This window comes from Hylobates moloch, unplaced genomic scaffold (assembly GCF_009828535.3).
Source record: "Hylobates moloch isolate HMO894 unplaced genomic scaffold, HMol_V3 SCAFFOLD_12, whole genome shotgun sequence".
NCBI lineage: Eukaryota > Metazoa > Chordata > Mammalia > Primates > Hylobatidae > Hylobates > Hylobates moloch.
In genome coordinates this window covers 80218776-80231265 of record NW_026652287.1, presented here as the reverse complement: position 1 = coordinate 80231265, position 12490 = coordinate 80218776, and the positions used below count along the sequence as shown (strand labels likewise).

The 12490-nt window shown below is 36.3% G+C and overlaps 1 protein-coding gene across 2 annotated transcripts in view; it reads right to left on the bottom strand.

Annotated features, from left to right (window-relative positions):
• Positions 1–12490, bottom strand: part of OTOGL (otogelin like) — a 269944-nt gene that overhangs the window by 133401 nt on the left and 124053 nt on the right. For both annotated transcript variants that reach the window (XM_032171665.1, XM_032761833.1), the window contains 3 exons: positions 10854–11059; positions 4710–4837; positions 4249–4355 (listed from right to left, as the gene is read on the bottom strand). In XM_032171665.1, the coding sequence (XP_032027556.1) occupies positions 4249–4355; positions 4710–4837; positions 10854–11059 (441 nt within the window). The remainder of the gene's footprint in view (positions 1–4248; positions 4356–4709; positions 4838–10853; positions 11060–12490) is intronic.

Sequence of the window (12490 nt, the reverse complement as noted above, 5' to 3'; positions counted from 1 at the left end):
TATCAAGTAAGCAGATTTACACCAAGGTAGAGGGCTCGTTTTTCAACCTAATCCAAACTCAAAATTGAATAGTTAAATATCTTAGGAGATAATGGTCTTAAGAATGCTGCATTTTGTGAGGCTTAACATTCTCAGTGTCACTATTGTAAAAGCCACCATCTCAAATTGCCCTTATCCTGTGCTACTGTAATGGGAGTCCTGCAGCTTATCTAGTCCAATCAACTGAGCTTTAGAAGGAAAAAAGGACTGACCATATAAACTCTAGAAGCTCAGAAAATATTCTAAATCCACAAATAAGAAAAGTCTTTTCAAAACAGTATAGGCTAAAATTGCTAAATTCCTGGAAAGACATTACATTTATTATTTACCTTCTAATATGTGCATTCTTTCCTATATTAACGGTGGTTTTAAAAGTTAGCAAAGCAACTGAATATCGGTTTTCCAACCCAATGCAACTGTTACTATAATACTCACCATTTGTTGTTTATGTTATTCTAGGAACAATGACAGGCACATTAATATGTGACACCTCATGAAAACTCACAATAATTGGGCAAGAAAGAAATTATTATCAAGAAAGAAATTATAATTTACTAAGGGGAAAATAAGTTTATTTTTTCCATTTTGAATGATAACTTTGACAGGAAAAATGGGTATTAAACAATCTTGGTTTTCACATCAATTGGCTTTGGCATGGCAAAATTAAAATCATTTCCTTGCTGCTGGGTTTGGCATTCTTAGAAGCAGAAACAGGAGGGCATAATTCAAGGACTGGTGGATTATCATGCATGTTCCAAGTCAAATGTTATCTCTTCCGTGGAGCCTGTGTAGGCACTCTCTGATAAAGTTAATAGTTCTGTCCTCCACATCCAAAGCACTTTGCATTTAGGGCATTGTGTCATTGTTAGAGACCTGTTTCTCTGCCCTATTAGAATATGAGTTCCTAGGACAGAGATCATGTCTAAATTTTTTGTTTCTCCAAGAGGTGACAAAATACTCAGCTCAGAATAGATACTCAAAAGATGTGTGTTGAATTGAATTCAATACACTATCATAACCCAAGCAGGAAATTAATCTGTGTTCAACCAATTCACATTTTCATTCTCATGGTATGGGACCCTTGTGATGCAGTCCCCAATACAGGAAATGAAGAGAATCATTCATTTCCTACAGAAAGAAAGAATGTAAATAAGTCTAGCCCTGAATGAAATATTGAGGGGAGTGAAAGGCTGGCTCTGGCAGCTTCTCACTTCCATTTTATCAATGTCCACTTAATTATAATGTCCTTCCTTTGGTATTGCATGCCTGCTTTGTCCCTAAACCCAGCCTCTCTACCACAAAGGTATCTCTTAAGGTGTCAGCTGATGTCAGCCAGCACAAGTTGTTTCTCCATCCTGCTATTTTTATTTTCCCTGGAGAAAGCATCAAAGTTTCAAAAGTCAAAGTCTAAAAACTATCAAAGTTTCAAAAGACAAAAATGCTAATTTCTCAATGATGAAATTTCAGATGAAGTGGGTGTGGCAGAGACTGATTTTTGTCTCCAGTTCCCCCTTCTCCTTTTTAGTATTAGAACATCCAAGTTTTTGCCAGGTAGATGGCTGCCTGCCAAAGATAACATTTTCAGCTTCTCTTGCACCTAGGTGTAGCCAGGTATCCAAGTTCTGGCCAAAAGGTTAAAAAGTGGAAGCATGCATGAAACTTCCAGATCAAAAGATGCCAGTCCTTTTGGGTTTTTTTTCTCCCTTTTTAAGGGCTAAAATGTGGATATGATAGTGGTGATGCAGTTTGGGCCATGAAATTGAAAATACTACCCTCGACAAAAGGAAAAATGTAGCAACAAGATCACTCAGTCACTGGAAAACTCATGGAGCAGAGCCACGATGCCAATTCAAGACCGCTAACCAGCATGGATTTTTATATAAGAGAAATATAAACATTCCATTTAATTTAAGTCACAGTCATTTTAGCTGTTGAAGCGGCTAAACAATATCCTGAACTAAAAAATGAAGAATGACTTTCCTGGACCTACAAAACAATATTTTATCTCAGACTACTTGACAAATGGGTGCTAAAGATATTAAGGCTAAGGCAATTGAAAAGATGGCTGGAAAATAGTCCAAGACTGACACACTGTGGAATAAGAACAATTTTAATTCCATACATATGACTAAATAAGGACTATGGCCTACCTACAGCCATCCTTAAAAAAGAGAAAAAAACAAACAAAGAGCTATAGCAAGTAGCTCTTAAATTAAAAATGAAACCAAATAGGGAATAGAATTTTAAAAATATATATATAGTAAGGTCACTAGCCAATATTTTAGGCAGAGTGGGGGCTCTTTCAAGGCTCCTGCATTAGTTCAGGAATCCTTGAAATTTAGAGACTATACATATAAATCTAGGTATAACTGCACTCTATTCAAAAGTAAGAGATGTCACAAATAAGCTTATTTTAGTATCTGGAAAATATTACATTTGTTATTTTTATAATAATTTCAATTTAATTAGAGAGGAGTAGTTATAAATACACAATTTCATACCACCTCAACCTTTCCTCTTTGTTCTCACCTTTGATAAACCTCTTAATGAGCTGCTCAAGATGTCATTTAAGTGGTTTTACTAAACTAAAAACTAGTCTGGTTTTTTATTTTAAAAGTTTCTATGTATCACTTATACTTCTTGGGATTCATAAAATATACAGACACATTAAAATTTCTTTAGATACTCTTGAACGTTCAAGATGAGTAATCACATATACTTGGTAATGTTTTGAAAGAAAAATAATTTTAAAAAACTTTAATTATGAGTAATTTATGGTAGGTTCTACAATGAACTACCATTCATGAACATAGTATGATAAGTCTCATTAAATTTGTTGCTTATGCAACCACCTATCCTAGATGTTCACAACCTGAGACAGAATGCAGGATCTGTGACCTTAGGTAGAAAAAATATTACATGTTTATTTTCATTAATTTCCAATGGAAACTTAGCATTTCCTTCAATTACGCCTACAGGCAACACATCACAGTGTTCTTAGTGATATCTGTGACTTTGTCACCGCATGTCTCATATGTCCTTTTTTCATATTTTTATATTTTCATTTTCCATTGTTGCAGACTCACAAAGCACTGTTTACACTAATCACTATGTCAAACTGAAGTAGTTATTAGATTTGAAATGCGTGTTAAAAGCATATATATCAGAAATTCATTTTTTAATTATTTTGATAACTACTTTATTAGAATTAGTTTTCTTTGGTATCTTACGTGTTTTATTTCGTGCATTTCAAACATTGTTTTTAAAAAGGGTCTATAAATTTCTCTAGACTCCCAAAAGGGATTCATGGCCTAAAAATGCTTAAGAGCCACTGTATTTTGTTCATGCTGGTTATGTAAAACATTTAGAACTACCATTCATATATAATCTAGCAATCCACTAAGGAGTATATATCCCCCAAAAAACGAAATCAACATATGGAAGAGATATTTGCACTCCTGTGTTTATTGTAGAAGTATTCACAATAGACAAAATATGGAATCAACCTGTGTCCATCAGTGGATGAATGGATAAAAAAATTGTGGTATATACACACAATGGAATATTATTCAGCCATAAAAAAGAATGAAATCCTGTAATTTGCAACAACATGGATGAAACTGGAGGTCATTATGTTAAGTGAAATAAGTCAAACAGAAAGACAAATATCACACATTCTCACTCATATGTGGGAATTAAAACAGTGAATCTCATGAAGATAGAGTGTAGATTGGTGGTTACCAGAGTCCAGGAAGGGTAGGAGAGAGGTGGGGGAAGAAAGATTACTTATGGGTACAATGTACACGTAGAAGAAATAAGACCTGGTGTTGGATAGATAAGTAGGGGGGACTATAGCTAACATTAATCAATTGTATATTTCAGAATAGCAAGAAGATAATAATTTGAATGTTCCTAGCATAAAGAAAAGAAAACTGTTTAAGGTGACAGGTACCCAATTCCCTTTAATTGATTACATGAATGTATTAAATTATCACATATACCCTGAAAATATGTACATCTACTATGTATCAATAAAAAAATTAGACAGTGGCTGTTATATAGCAAGCTTTTAATAGCTGTTTGCAGTTTACATTTTACATTTCCCACAAGATTTTGTGAACAGCTGAAATGGTTAAGTAACAGAAGTAGTTGTGGGTCTTCTTTCTGCATAAAGAAAATTTTATTACAGCTACAAATCGTTTCACTTACTTGCAAAGATCATTAACACAGCCGGCAATATATAAATATGGATCAATATACTCATGGCAGCTCAGAAAAGGAAACTGCAACAGTATCTGACACTTGAAGAAGATTGCCTGTGCAAACAAAGATGCCAGTCACTAGAATATATTTCGTGGTATGTGTATAGTCTTCTATTATTTTTACAGAACTATTTGCAAGATTTTCAGTTCTCACAAGGAAAAAGATGGTAACTTATACATTTTAACCAACATTTTTCTGACTACATTATTTTCATGAGTACTGCATTTATGAAATTCACTACATTCACTATTTCTAAAATTAAAGTGATTTCCTATTGCAATTACATTTCCTGGATATAATATTTTTAAATTATGTTGTGTTTACACTAAAAAATGCTACGCTAATTATACAAATAAGATATATGTGTATTCTGTCTGACATGCCCACATTTCTCACATCAAATTTACCTCAAATGCTGGCATTCCACTGGAGCACGGATTTGGAAAATCTGAGGGTGTGAGTACACATTTGGTGTCATCTGGAGTTTGCACCGACCAACTATTTGCAAACATAGCGATGTCTTCTGTATAGTCCTCTATTTCACACAAGCACACACACACACACACAAATAGGTGTAATTGTATCATTTTCCACAAACATAGACATGGTTCTTCAACACAAACTTCCTGATCAAAACATTAAACTCAGTAACATTATAATTACCAAAGTGATATTAGATAATAACATTACTTTATCATAATAAAAACAAATTGAACAAAATGTGGGTACCAAATAAAAGTTAGTTCCATTGGAAAGAAAAAGCAAACTGCATTCAAACAACATGGGGAAGGATTGAAGGTGAGTGAGTACAACGTACACACCAGTGAAGCATTAATCGCCAATGTTCAATCAGTGCTGTTGAAAGGAGAAAAAATATGCGTAAAATGAAAAAACATAAACGTTTAGTGTAAAAATTATCAGACAGCTCTCTCATTATATTTAATATTAGTAAGAACCTTATTAAAATTGCAGTTACATTTGGTGGGGAGGGTCAGCACAAAAAAAAACTTGTCAAATTCTTTGGGACATTTCAGACGATAGTCACATAGGCAATGAAAGACTAGAAAACACATCAATAGAAGAGAAGACTAAGAAGTGTATCTATTCCATCTAAATATGATGAACCGTGTTTCGAAACATGCTCAGGAAAGACATCCCTGTTGAGAACCCTGAAGCTAATCCAGCATTAATCTCAGGCAAGATTCAGGAGTTAATGTGTGGGCAACAACAAACAGATATTTGGTAGTGAGTGCTCTGACTCAACAGAGTGCTCTCTGTTCTAAATCAAGTTTTTAAGTTGTCTCTCTACCTGATCTGAGAACAAGTTCAGGGAATGATGCAAAAATTAATCCTTCCCCTCCTCCATTCAGACAAAGGCTGAATCTCAAAGCTCAAAGACTTGGCAAAACCAAACAAGATGACATCTAAAAGTTCTATGTAAAACGGACTTCAGATTTGAGGTTGGAGTTCTCCACCACCCAGATTTGCATGGTCAGAAGTCAACAACTGATGACAATCTATTGCACCACTACAGTCAGAAATCTCCAGCCAAATGTTTGCACTCTCTCTGAATATCTTCAAAGTAGAAAAATAATGTGTGCATGCCGCTATCAAACACTGGGAAGATGAGGGACTTTATTATCTGTAAGAATGCTTTGCTCTCTTGGAGTAAAATCCTAAACTTTACCACAGCCTAGCAGACTTTGCATGAGCTGGGCCCTGTTCTCTCTTTACTCCTACCCTGCTCTGCCCCTCATATATCTTCTGCACCTTTTCTTGCTCAACCTACTCCAGTCATATTAACTTTGTGCTGTTCTTCAAACACTCAAACTCATTCCCACCTCAGAACACTTGCTCTTGTTCTTCCTCCTTCAAAACCACTCTTTCCTAAAATCTTCTCACTGTTGCATTCCTTACTTCACGTAGGCCTGTTCAATGTATGCCTCAGAGAGCCTCTCTCTGACATGTGATCTAGACTAGCACCAATCACACACTTGCTCCATCACTCTTTACCTTCTCTTTATTCTTTCATGGCTGCTATTGCTCACAAAAATTATATTTTGCTCTGTTTATCTTATTTTCCATTACAATACATACTATACGAAGGCAGAGAGCTTGTCTCAGCTGTTCTATTGCTGTATCCCTAGTGTAGTATCTGGCATATAGTAGGTACTCAAAATATATTTGCTAAATAAGTGAATGAATACATATAGGGGAATTTGTGAAATTTATTAGAGATTATTAGAATCCTAGGGCTTTCAGGCTAGGTGTGGTGGCTCACGCCTGTAATCCCAGCACTCTGGGAGGCTGAGGTGGGTGGATCACAGGAGGCCAGGAGTGTGAGACTGGCCTGGCCAACATGGTGAAACCCCATCTCTAATAAGAATACAAAAATTAGCCAGGCATGGTGGTGCACGCCTGTAATCCCAGCTACTCAGGAGGCTGAGGCACGAGACTTGCTTGAACCCGGGAGGAGGAGGTCACAGTGAGCCAAGATCACGCCACTGCACTCCAGCCTGGGCCTGTCTCAAAAAAAAAAAAGAAAGAAAAACAAAAACAAAAACAAAGAATCCTAGGGTTTTCTAATTTGTCTGGCCTGCTGCTTTGTCTCTGATATCATTGAAATGTTGCACACTGAGGAAAGCATGGGCCTGCTGTAATATACTTTTTAAAAATGGAAAAACTGTCCTTTTTAAGTACACTTATAGTTACACTTCCTTTCAAAACATTTTTTAGAGGTCTGAAGAAACAAAAGCATTTTCTAAAAACCCACTTATTTCAACACTTACACACGAATTTTAATGTGACTAAACAACCTGGCCAATCCCTTAGAGTTCACTTTAATTGCAGCTTTTGAACCATGTATTTAGCTATTTTATATTGCATCAAGAGTCCTAAAAGTTGTTTATCAGGAGATTTTTAAATCCATATCTAATGGTGGTGTGGGAGCCTGCTAAACTAAAATTAAAATGCTTTGTATAAAATATGCTCTAAGTAGAGTAATTTATTGTCCATATTGGACATTTTTGACAGAGAAAGGCAAGCATTATTAATTATTATGCTGGGAAAAAAATTAAAGTAGACCAGGACTTCTATGCTGTCGCATAGCTAGATGTAGACATGAATTATGGAAACAGAATTCTCAACTAGACAACAAATTATATTTCTTCCTATGTGTACAGAAATTCTGACAAGTCTAATTTCTTTGTGAAGTCATCCCTGAAGGATGAGTTGGAATGCAGAGAGAAACGCAATTTTAATCACCATTAAGAAACTACGCATTCAGTGGCATTCAATCAAACTCACTCTCTCTAAAGATTTTTCTAATCAGCAAAATACAGGTTGAGTTTCAAGAAAATATCAGGCTTCTTAAAGCTAAAGGTAATACTGCTCATCTGTAGACGTTTTCTTGCATTATTATACTATGGGAGGAAATAGAAAGGCAGTTTCTTGTCAAAGTTGTTGTAAGTTAGGTTTTTTAAAAAAAATTACTCGGCCGGGCGCGGTGGCTCACGCTTGTAATCCCAGCACTTTGGGAGGCCGAGGCGGGCGGATCATGAGGTCAGGAGATCGAGACCATCCTGGCTAACACGGTGAAACCCCGTCTCTACTAAAAATACAAAAAATTAGCCGGGCAAGGTGGCGGGCGCTTGTAGTCCCAGCTACTCAGGAGGCTGAGACAGGAGAATGGCGAGAACCCCGGGAGGCGGAGCCTGCAGTGAGCCGAGATCGCGCCACTGCACTCCAGCCTGGGTGAAAGAGCAAGACTCCGCCTCAAAAAAAAAAAAAAAAATTACTCTGCCTTATACTGTGAAGCAAATAACATTGTGAAGAAGCTGAAATATTTCCTTAGGTCTTTCCCATATACTTTCCGGAATCCTTCTTGCCTTCTGCCAGTTCAGCCATAATTCAGTTCAATTGCCTTCTGCCAGTCTTCCTCCACTTCTAATCCACTGACATCCTTGTGCATGCTGCCCCAGTTGGCTCACTGTGAACAACCATTTTATGTTCCAGGTTATCTGGAACATATAAGTCTGTCTGGCCCTTAACTCAAATCTAAGTCTTCCTGCCTCTAACAAGAGCAGATGTTATTTTCTATCCTGACCTCCATACCATGTTCCCTGGGTGTCCCAGGAGAAGTTGCCCAAAGCAGTCTTCCTTTTTTTTTTTTTTTTTTTTTTTAAGATGGAGTCTTGCTCTGTCGTCCAGGCTGGAGTGCAGCGGCATGATGATCTCTGCTCACTGCAGCCTCCACCTCCCGTGTTCAAGCAATTCTCCTGCCTCAGCATCCCAAGTATCTGGGATTATAGGTGTCTGCCACCACGCCTGGCTAATTTTTGTATTTTTAGTAGAGACAGGGTTTCACCATGTTGGCTGGTCTGGTCTTGAACTCCTGACCTCAAGTGATCCACCTGCCTTGGCCTTCCAAAGTGCTGGGATTGCAGAAGTGAGCCACCACACCTGGCCTACCCCAAAGCAGTCTTTTCTAACTCTACCACAGAGAACTGGACTAAGGATTATTTTTTGTGTGTGAAGGTTTGATACAGAAGAAAAAGAAATCAGCAATTACCATCTGACTCATTCTGCCTGCATCCAAAACCCTAATTATTAATACATTCTCAAGATTCTAAATTTGTGACCCCTCTCATTGCAAATGCCAACTGGGTGCAAAACACCATTTCAAGATGATCCCAGTACTATACATTTGTATTGTGCTCAGAGACTTTTAAACACTTTCATTTACATTTTCTCATTCAATATTCACTGGCTGGGAAGATCCCAGAGTCATTATCATTATCTCTATTTTACATATGAGGAAATTGACTTTTTGGAGCCCTGCTCTCTACTCTAGCTACTAGTAAACTAATCCTGATGATGCATTGTCTATCTTGAGCAAAACATTTGCATTTTAATAAAGGCTTCTCAAAGCAATGTAGAGACATTTTCAAACGTTTTTATTTCAGCCCCATTATAGGCTTATGGAGAGATACTTGGAGATGGCTATAAATTAAATTAAATGTATTATTACTATGTGCCAGGTACTGTACTGTTTTACACGAATTGTCTCATTTAATCCTTGCAACCCTTATGAAGTATATGCTCTTATTATACCATTAAACTTATAAAGTTTAATAAGTGATAAAGCTGAATTTGAATCACACAGTCTGACTCCAGAGCCCATGCTCTAAGTAGTCCTTTCACCATCCTTTAAAACATAACATAGGGGCAAATCATCTCTATTAATTTTATAATATAAAACAAAAGTATTATATAGCACTTTACAGCTTCAATGGCAATTACTCAAGCACTTATCTAAGCACAGGATTGGGAGACTGTCACATCTGTAATCCAACCCTGACAGTATCAGTTACAAGCTGTGTTACATTGGACACATCACCTTGTGTTCTCATAATAAAATTAAGAAAATAATACTGGCTGAGTGCAATGGTGTACCTGTAGCCCCAGCTACTTGAGAGGCTGAGACCAGAGGATGACTTGAGCTCGGGAGTTCAAGACCAGCCTGGGCAACATAGCAAGACCCATCTTAATGAAAAGAAATAGCAAGACCTCATCTTGAACAGAAGAAAAGAAAAGAAAGGAGAGGAAAGGAGAGGAAAGAAAAGACTACTCACCTTACAGGATGTTGTGAGGATTGGGAGTAATATAGCTATGTGCTCAAACTAACTATTGTTATAAATATTATCAAAGTATATTATTATTATTACTGACTACTCTGTGAGTTCCAAATTAGTATAGCCCCATTTTACAGCTGAAGAAACTAAGCATAAAAGTGATTAAATGAGTTTCCTCAAATTACAGAACTTATAAAAGTTGAAAGGAGATTCAAATCCAAGTTCACTGGTACTAAGAACAGTATTCTTTTTTTATTGCACTTCCTTGTGTGGACCTAAGTCATGATTATGGTTTGTGATTCTCTTATTCTATTGCCATTGCACACTAGTATCTGAATTGATACAGAACCTATTTCTTATAACTCACTTTTAGTTTCATAACTTAGATTTTATAGATGATCTGGTAGGTATATAAAACCTTTCCAAGTTACTATTCAACTTTCCTGCTCACAATTGATTATTTTTGCAAAACTATTGTCAATTATTCAACTTATTCCTATCAAGAAGGGATACAAAAATAGTTTTTGACCTAACATAGACATATCTGACCCAAATGGGTTTGAACCACTAGAATACAAACTTGAAGATGTGAAAGGTTTTGTTCACTGATGTATTCCAGGTTCCTAAAGCAGTGGATACAGAGGTATCCCGACCTTCTGACACAAAGCAAATGCTCTATTAAAATGTGTTATGTGAGTAAGTGCTTCATGCTAATTTAGCAAAGGTAAACTAGTTTATGGTTTTCAAGAATTACACCAAAATATTTTCCTATTCAACCTTTACTTAAAATCACTAAAGCAGGCAAGCGACAGCCACAAATTTTCCCCAATCTATGACAAGTCTTCTGGGTACAAACAACTGGTCAGGGGAAGAAGAAGGCTTTAGAAGGTACCCACGCACTTACTCTGCTTCACTTACCTTGCAGAATTATGAAATCATCAGATTGAATGTCATTGTAGTTTCCACATAGGCCACATGATTTCCCCTTATGGTCCTCAGACAGCTTGAGGTAGATCCCAGATATCCCATCCCAAGCCAATGAAAAGCCAAAGGTTGTTTTCACAAGAATGTAGTCAGCTAGTTTCTCAATGAAAATCTGTCCAATTGTCTGAGGCAATGTTAAACTAGAAAAACAGAACAAAAGCTATCTAAGAATGATGATAAAGCCTCAATTACAGATGACATATTTTTAAGTGACTGAAATACAATTAAAAGAAAATGATTACTTGAAATTATTGAATAAACTGTGCAGCAAGAGCTCCAAAGCAACCAACCTCCGGAAAATCTCAACATTTTTGAAAACTTCAGTATTGAAATAAAGATACAACAAAAATGATACTGCTTTCTTATATTGATTTAGATTTTGTACTTACAATTAGATGCTTCTTTGAACCAACCAAAAACACACAGCTGCTAAATACTGGTGATTTTTTAAACCTGGAAAATAATCTTGCCTATTTAGAATACTTAGAGCTTAAACGTGTTTATTATTTTTTATCGAGAGAGTTAAAGTGATCTAAAAATGCTGCTCAACAATTTTGAAGTAAGGACAATCGTCAAAATATATAAACATGATGCTTGAGTTTTCTGATTTTGTTTAATTTTATTTTAAACATGGCTATAAGGAAATATGAGTTTCTATCTTTAAAATGACACCTTGACATGTCATTGTTTTCTAAAAAATATCAAAGGATGATGAATTATAACTTACATTTTTAATGCTGCAAAGTGCAATACTAGGGATATAATATACTTTGTCATAGGGTATTGCATAGAGGTGATACTCAAAATTTTTAAATTGGATACCTTTTGGCCTATTTAAACAAGGGTCACATAAAATATTTAAGCTCCTGATACAATGTCTAATTTTTCCATTTTTCACAAGCATATGCACATATAAAGGAAGTAGGTGACATAAGGTAACTGAAGAGAACTAAACAATTGAATATTTTAAAAGTACCTAGAATACTTTTGAAAGAACACAATTATCCTTTCATCCATCAGTACTGCCAAAAAGATTAGCTAAATGACAAGTTAATGAGTGCAGCACACCAACATGGCACATGGATACATACGTAACAAACCTGCACATTGCGCACATGTACCCCAAAACCTAAAGTATAATAATAATAATAATAATAATAATAATAATTACAGAAATTGGAAAAAACTCATTTCTATTAAGACAGTCATGTCAGCCGGGCTTGGTGGCTCACGCTTGTAATCCCAGCACTTTGGGAGGCCAAGATGGGTGGATCACAAGGTCAGGAGTTCGAGACCAGCCTGGCCAACATAGTGAAACCCCATCTCTACTTCAAAAAAAAAAAAAAATTAGCTGGGCGTGGTGGCGTGTGCCTGTAGTCCCAGCTATTTGTGAGGCTGAGGCAGGAGAATCACTTGAACCTGGGAGGCAGAGGTTGTGGTGAGCTAAAATCACGTCACTGCACTCCAGCCTGGGCAACAGAGTGAGACTCCATTTCAAAATATATATATATTTTTTAAAAAAAGGTAGCCATGTCAAATAAAAATTATATACCATAATGTGAATAATATGG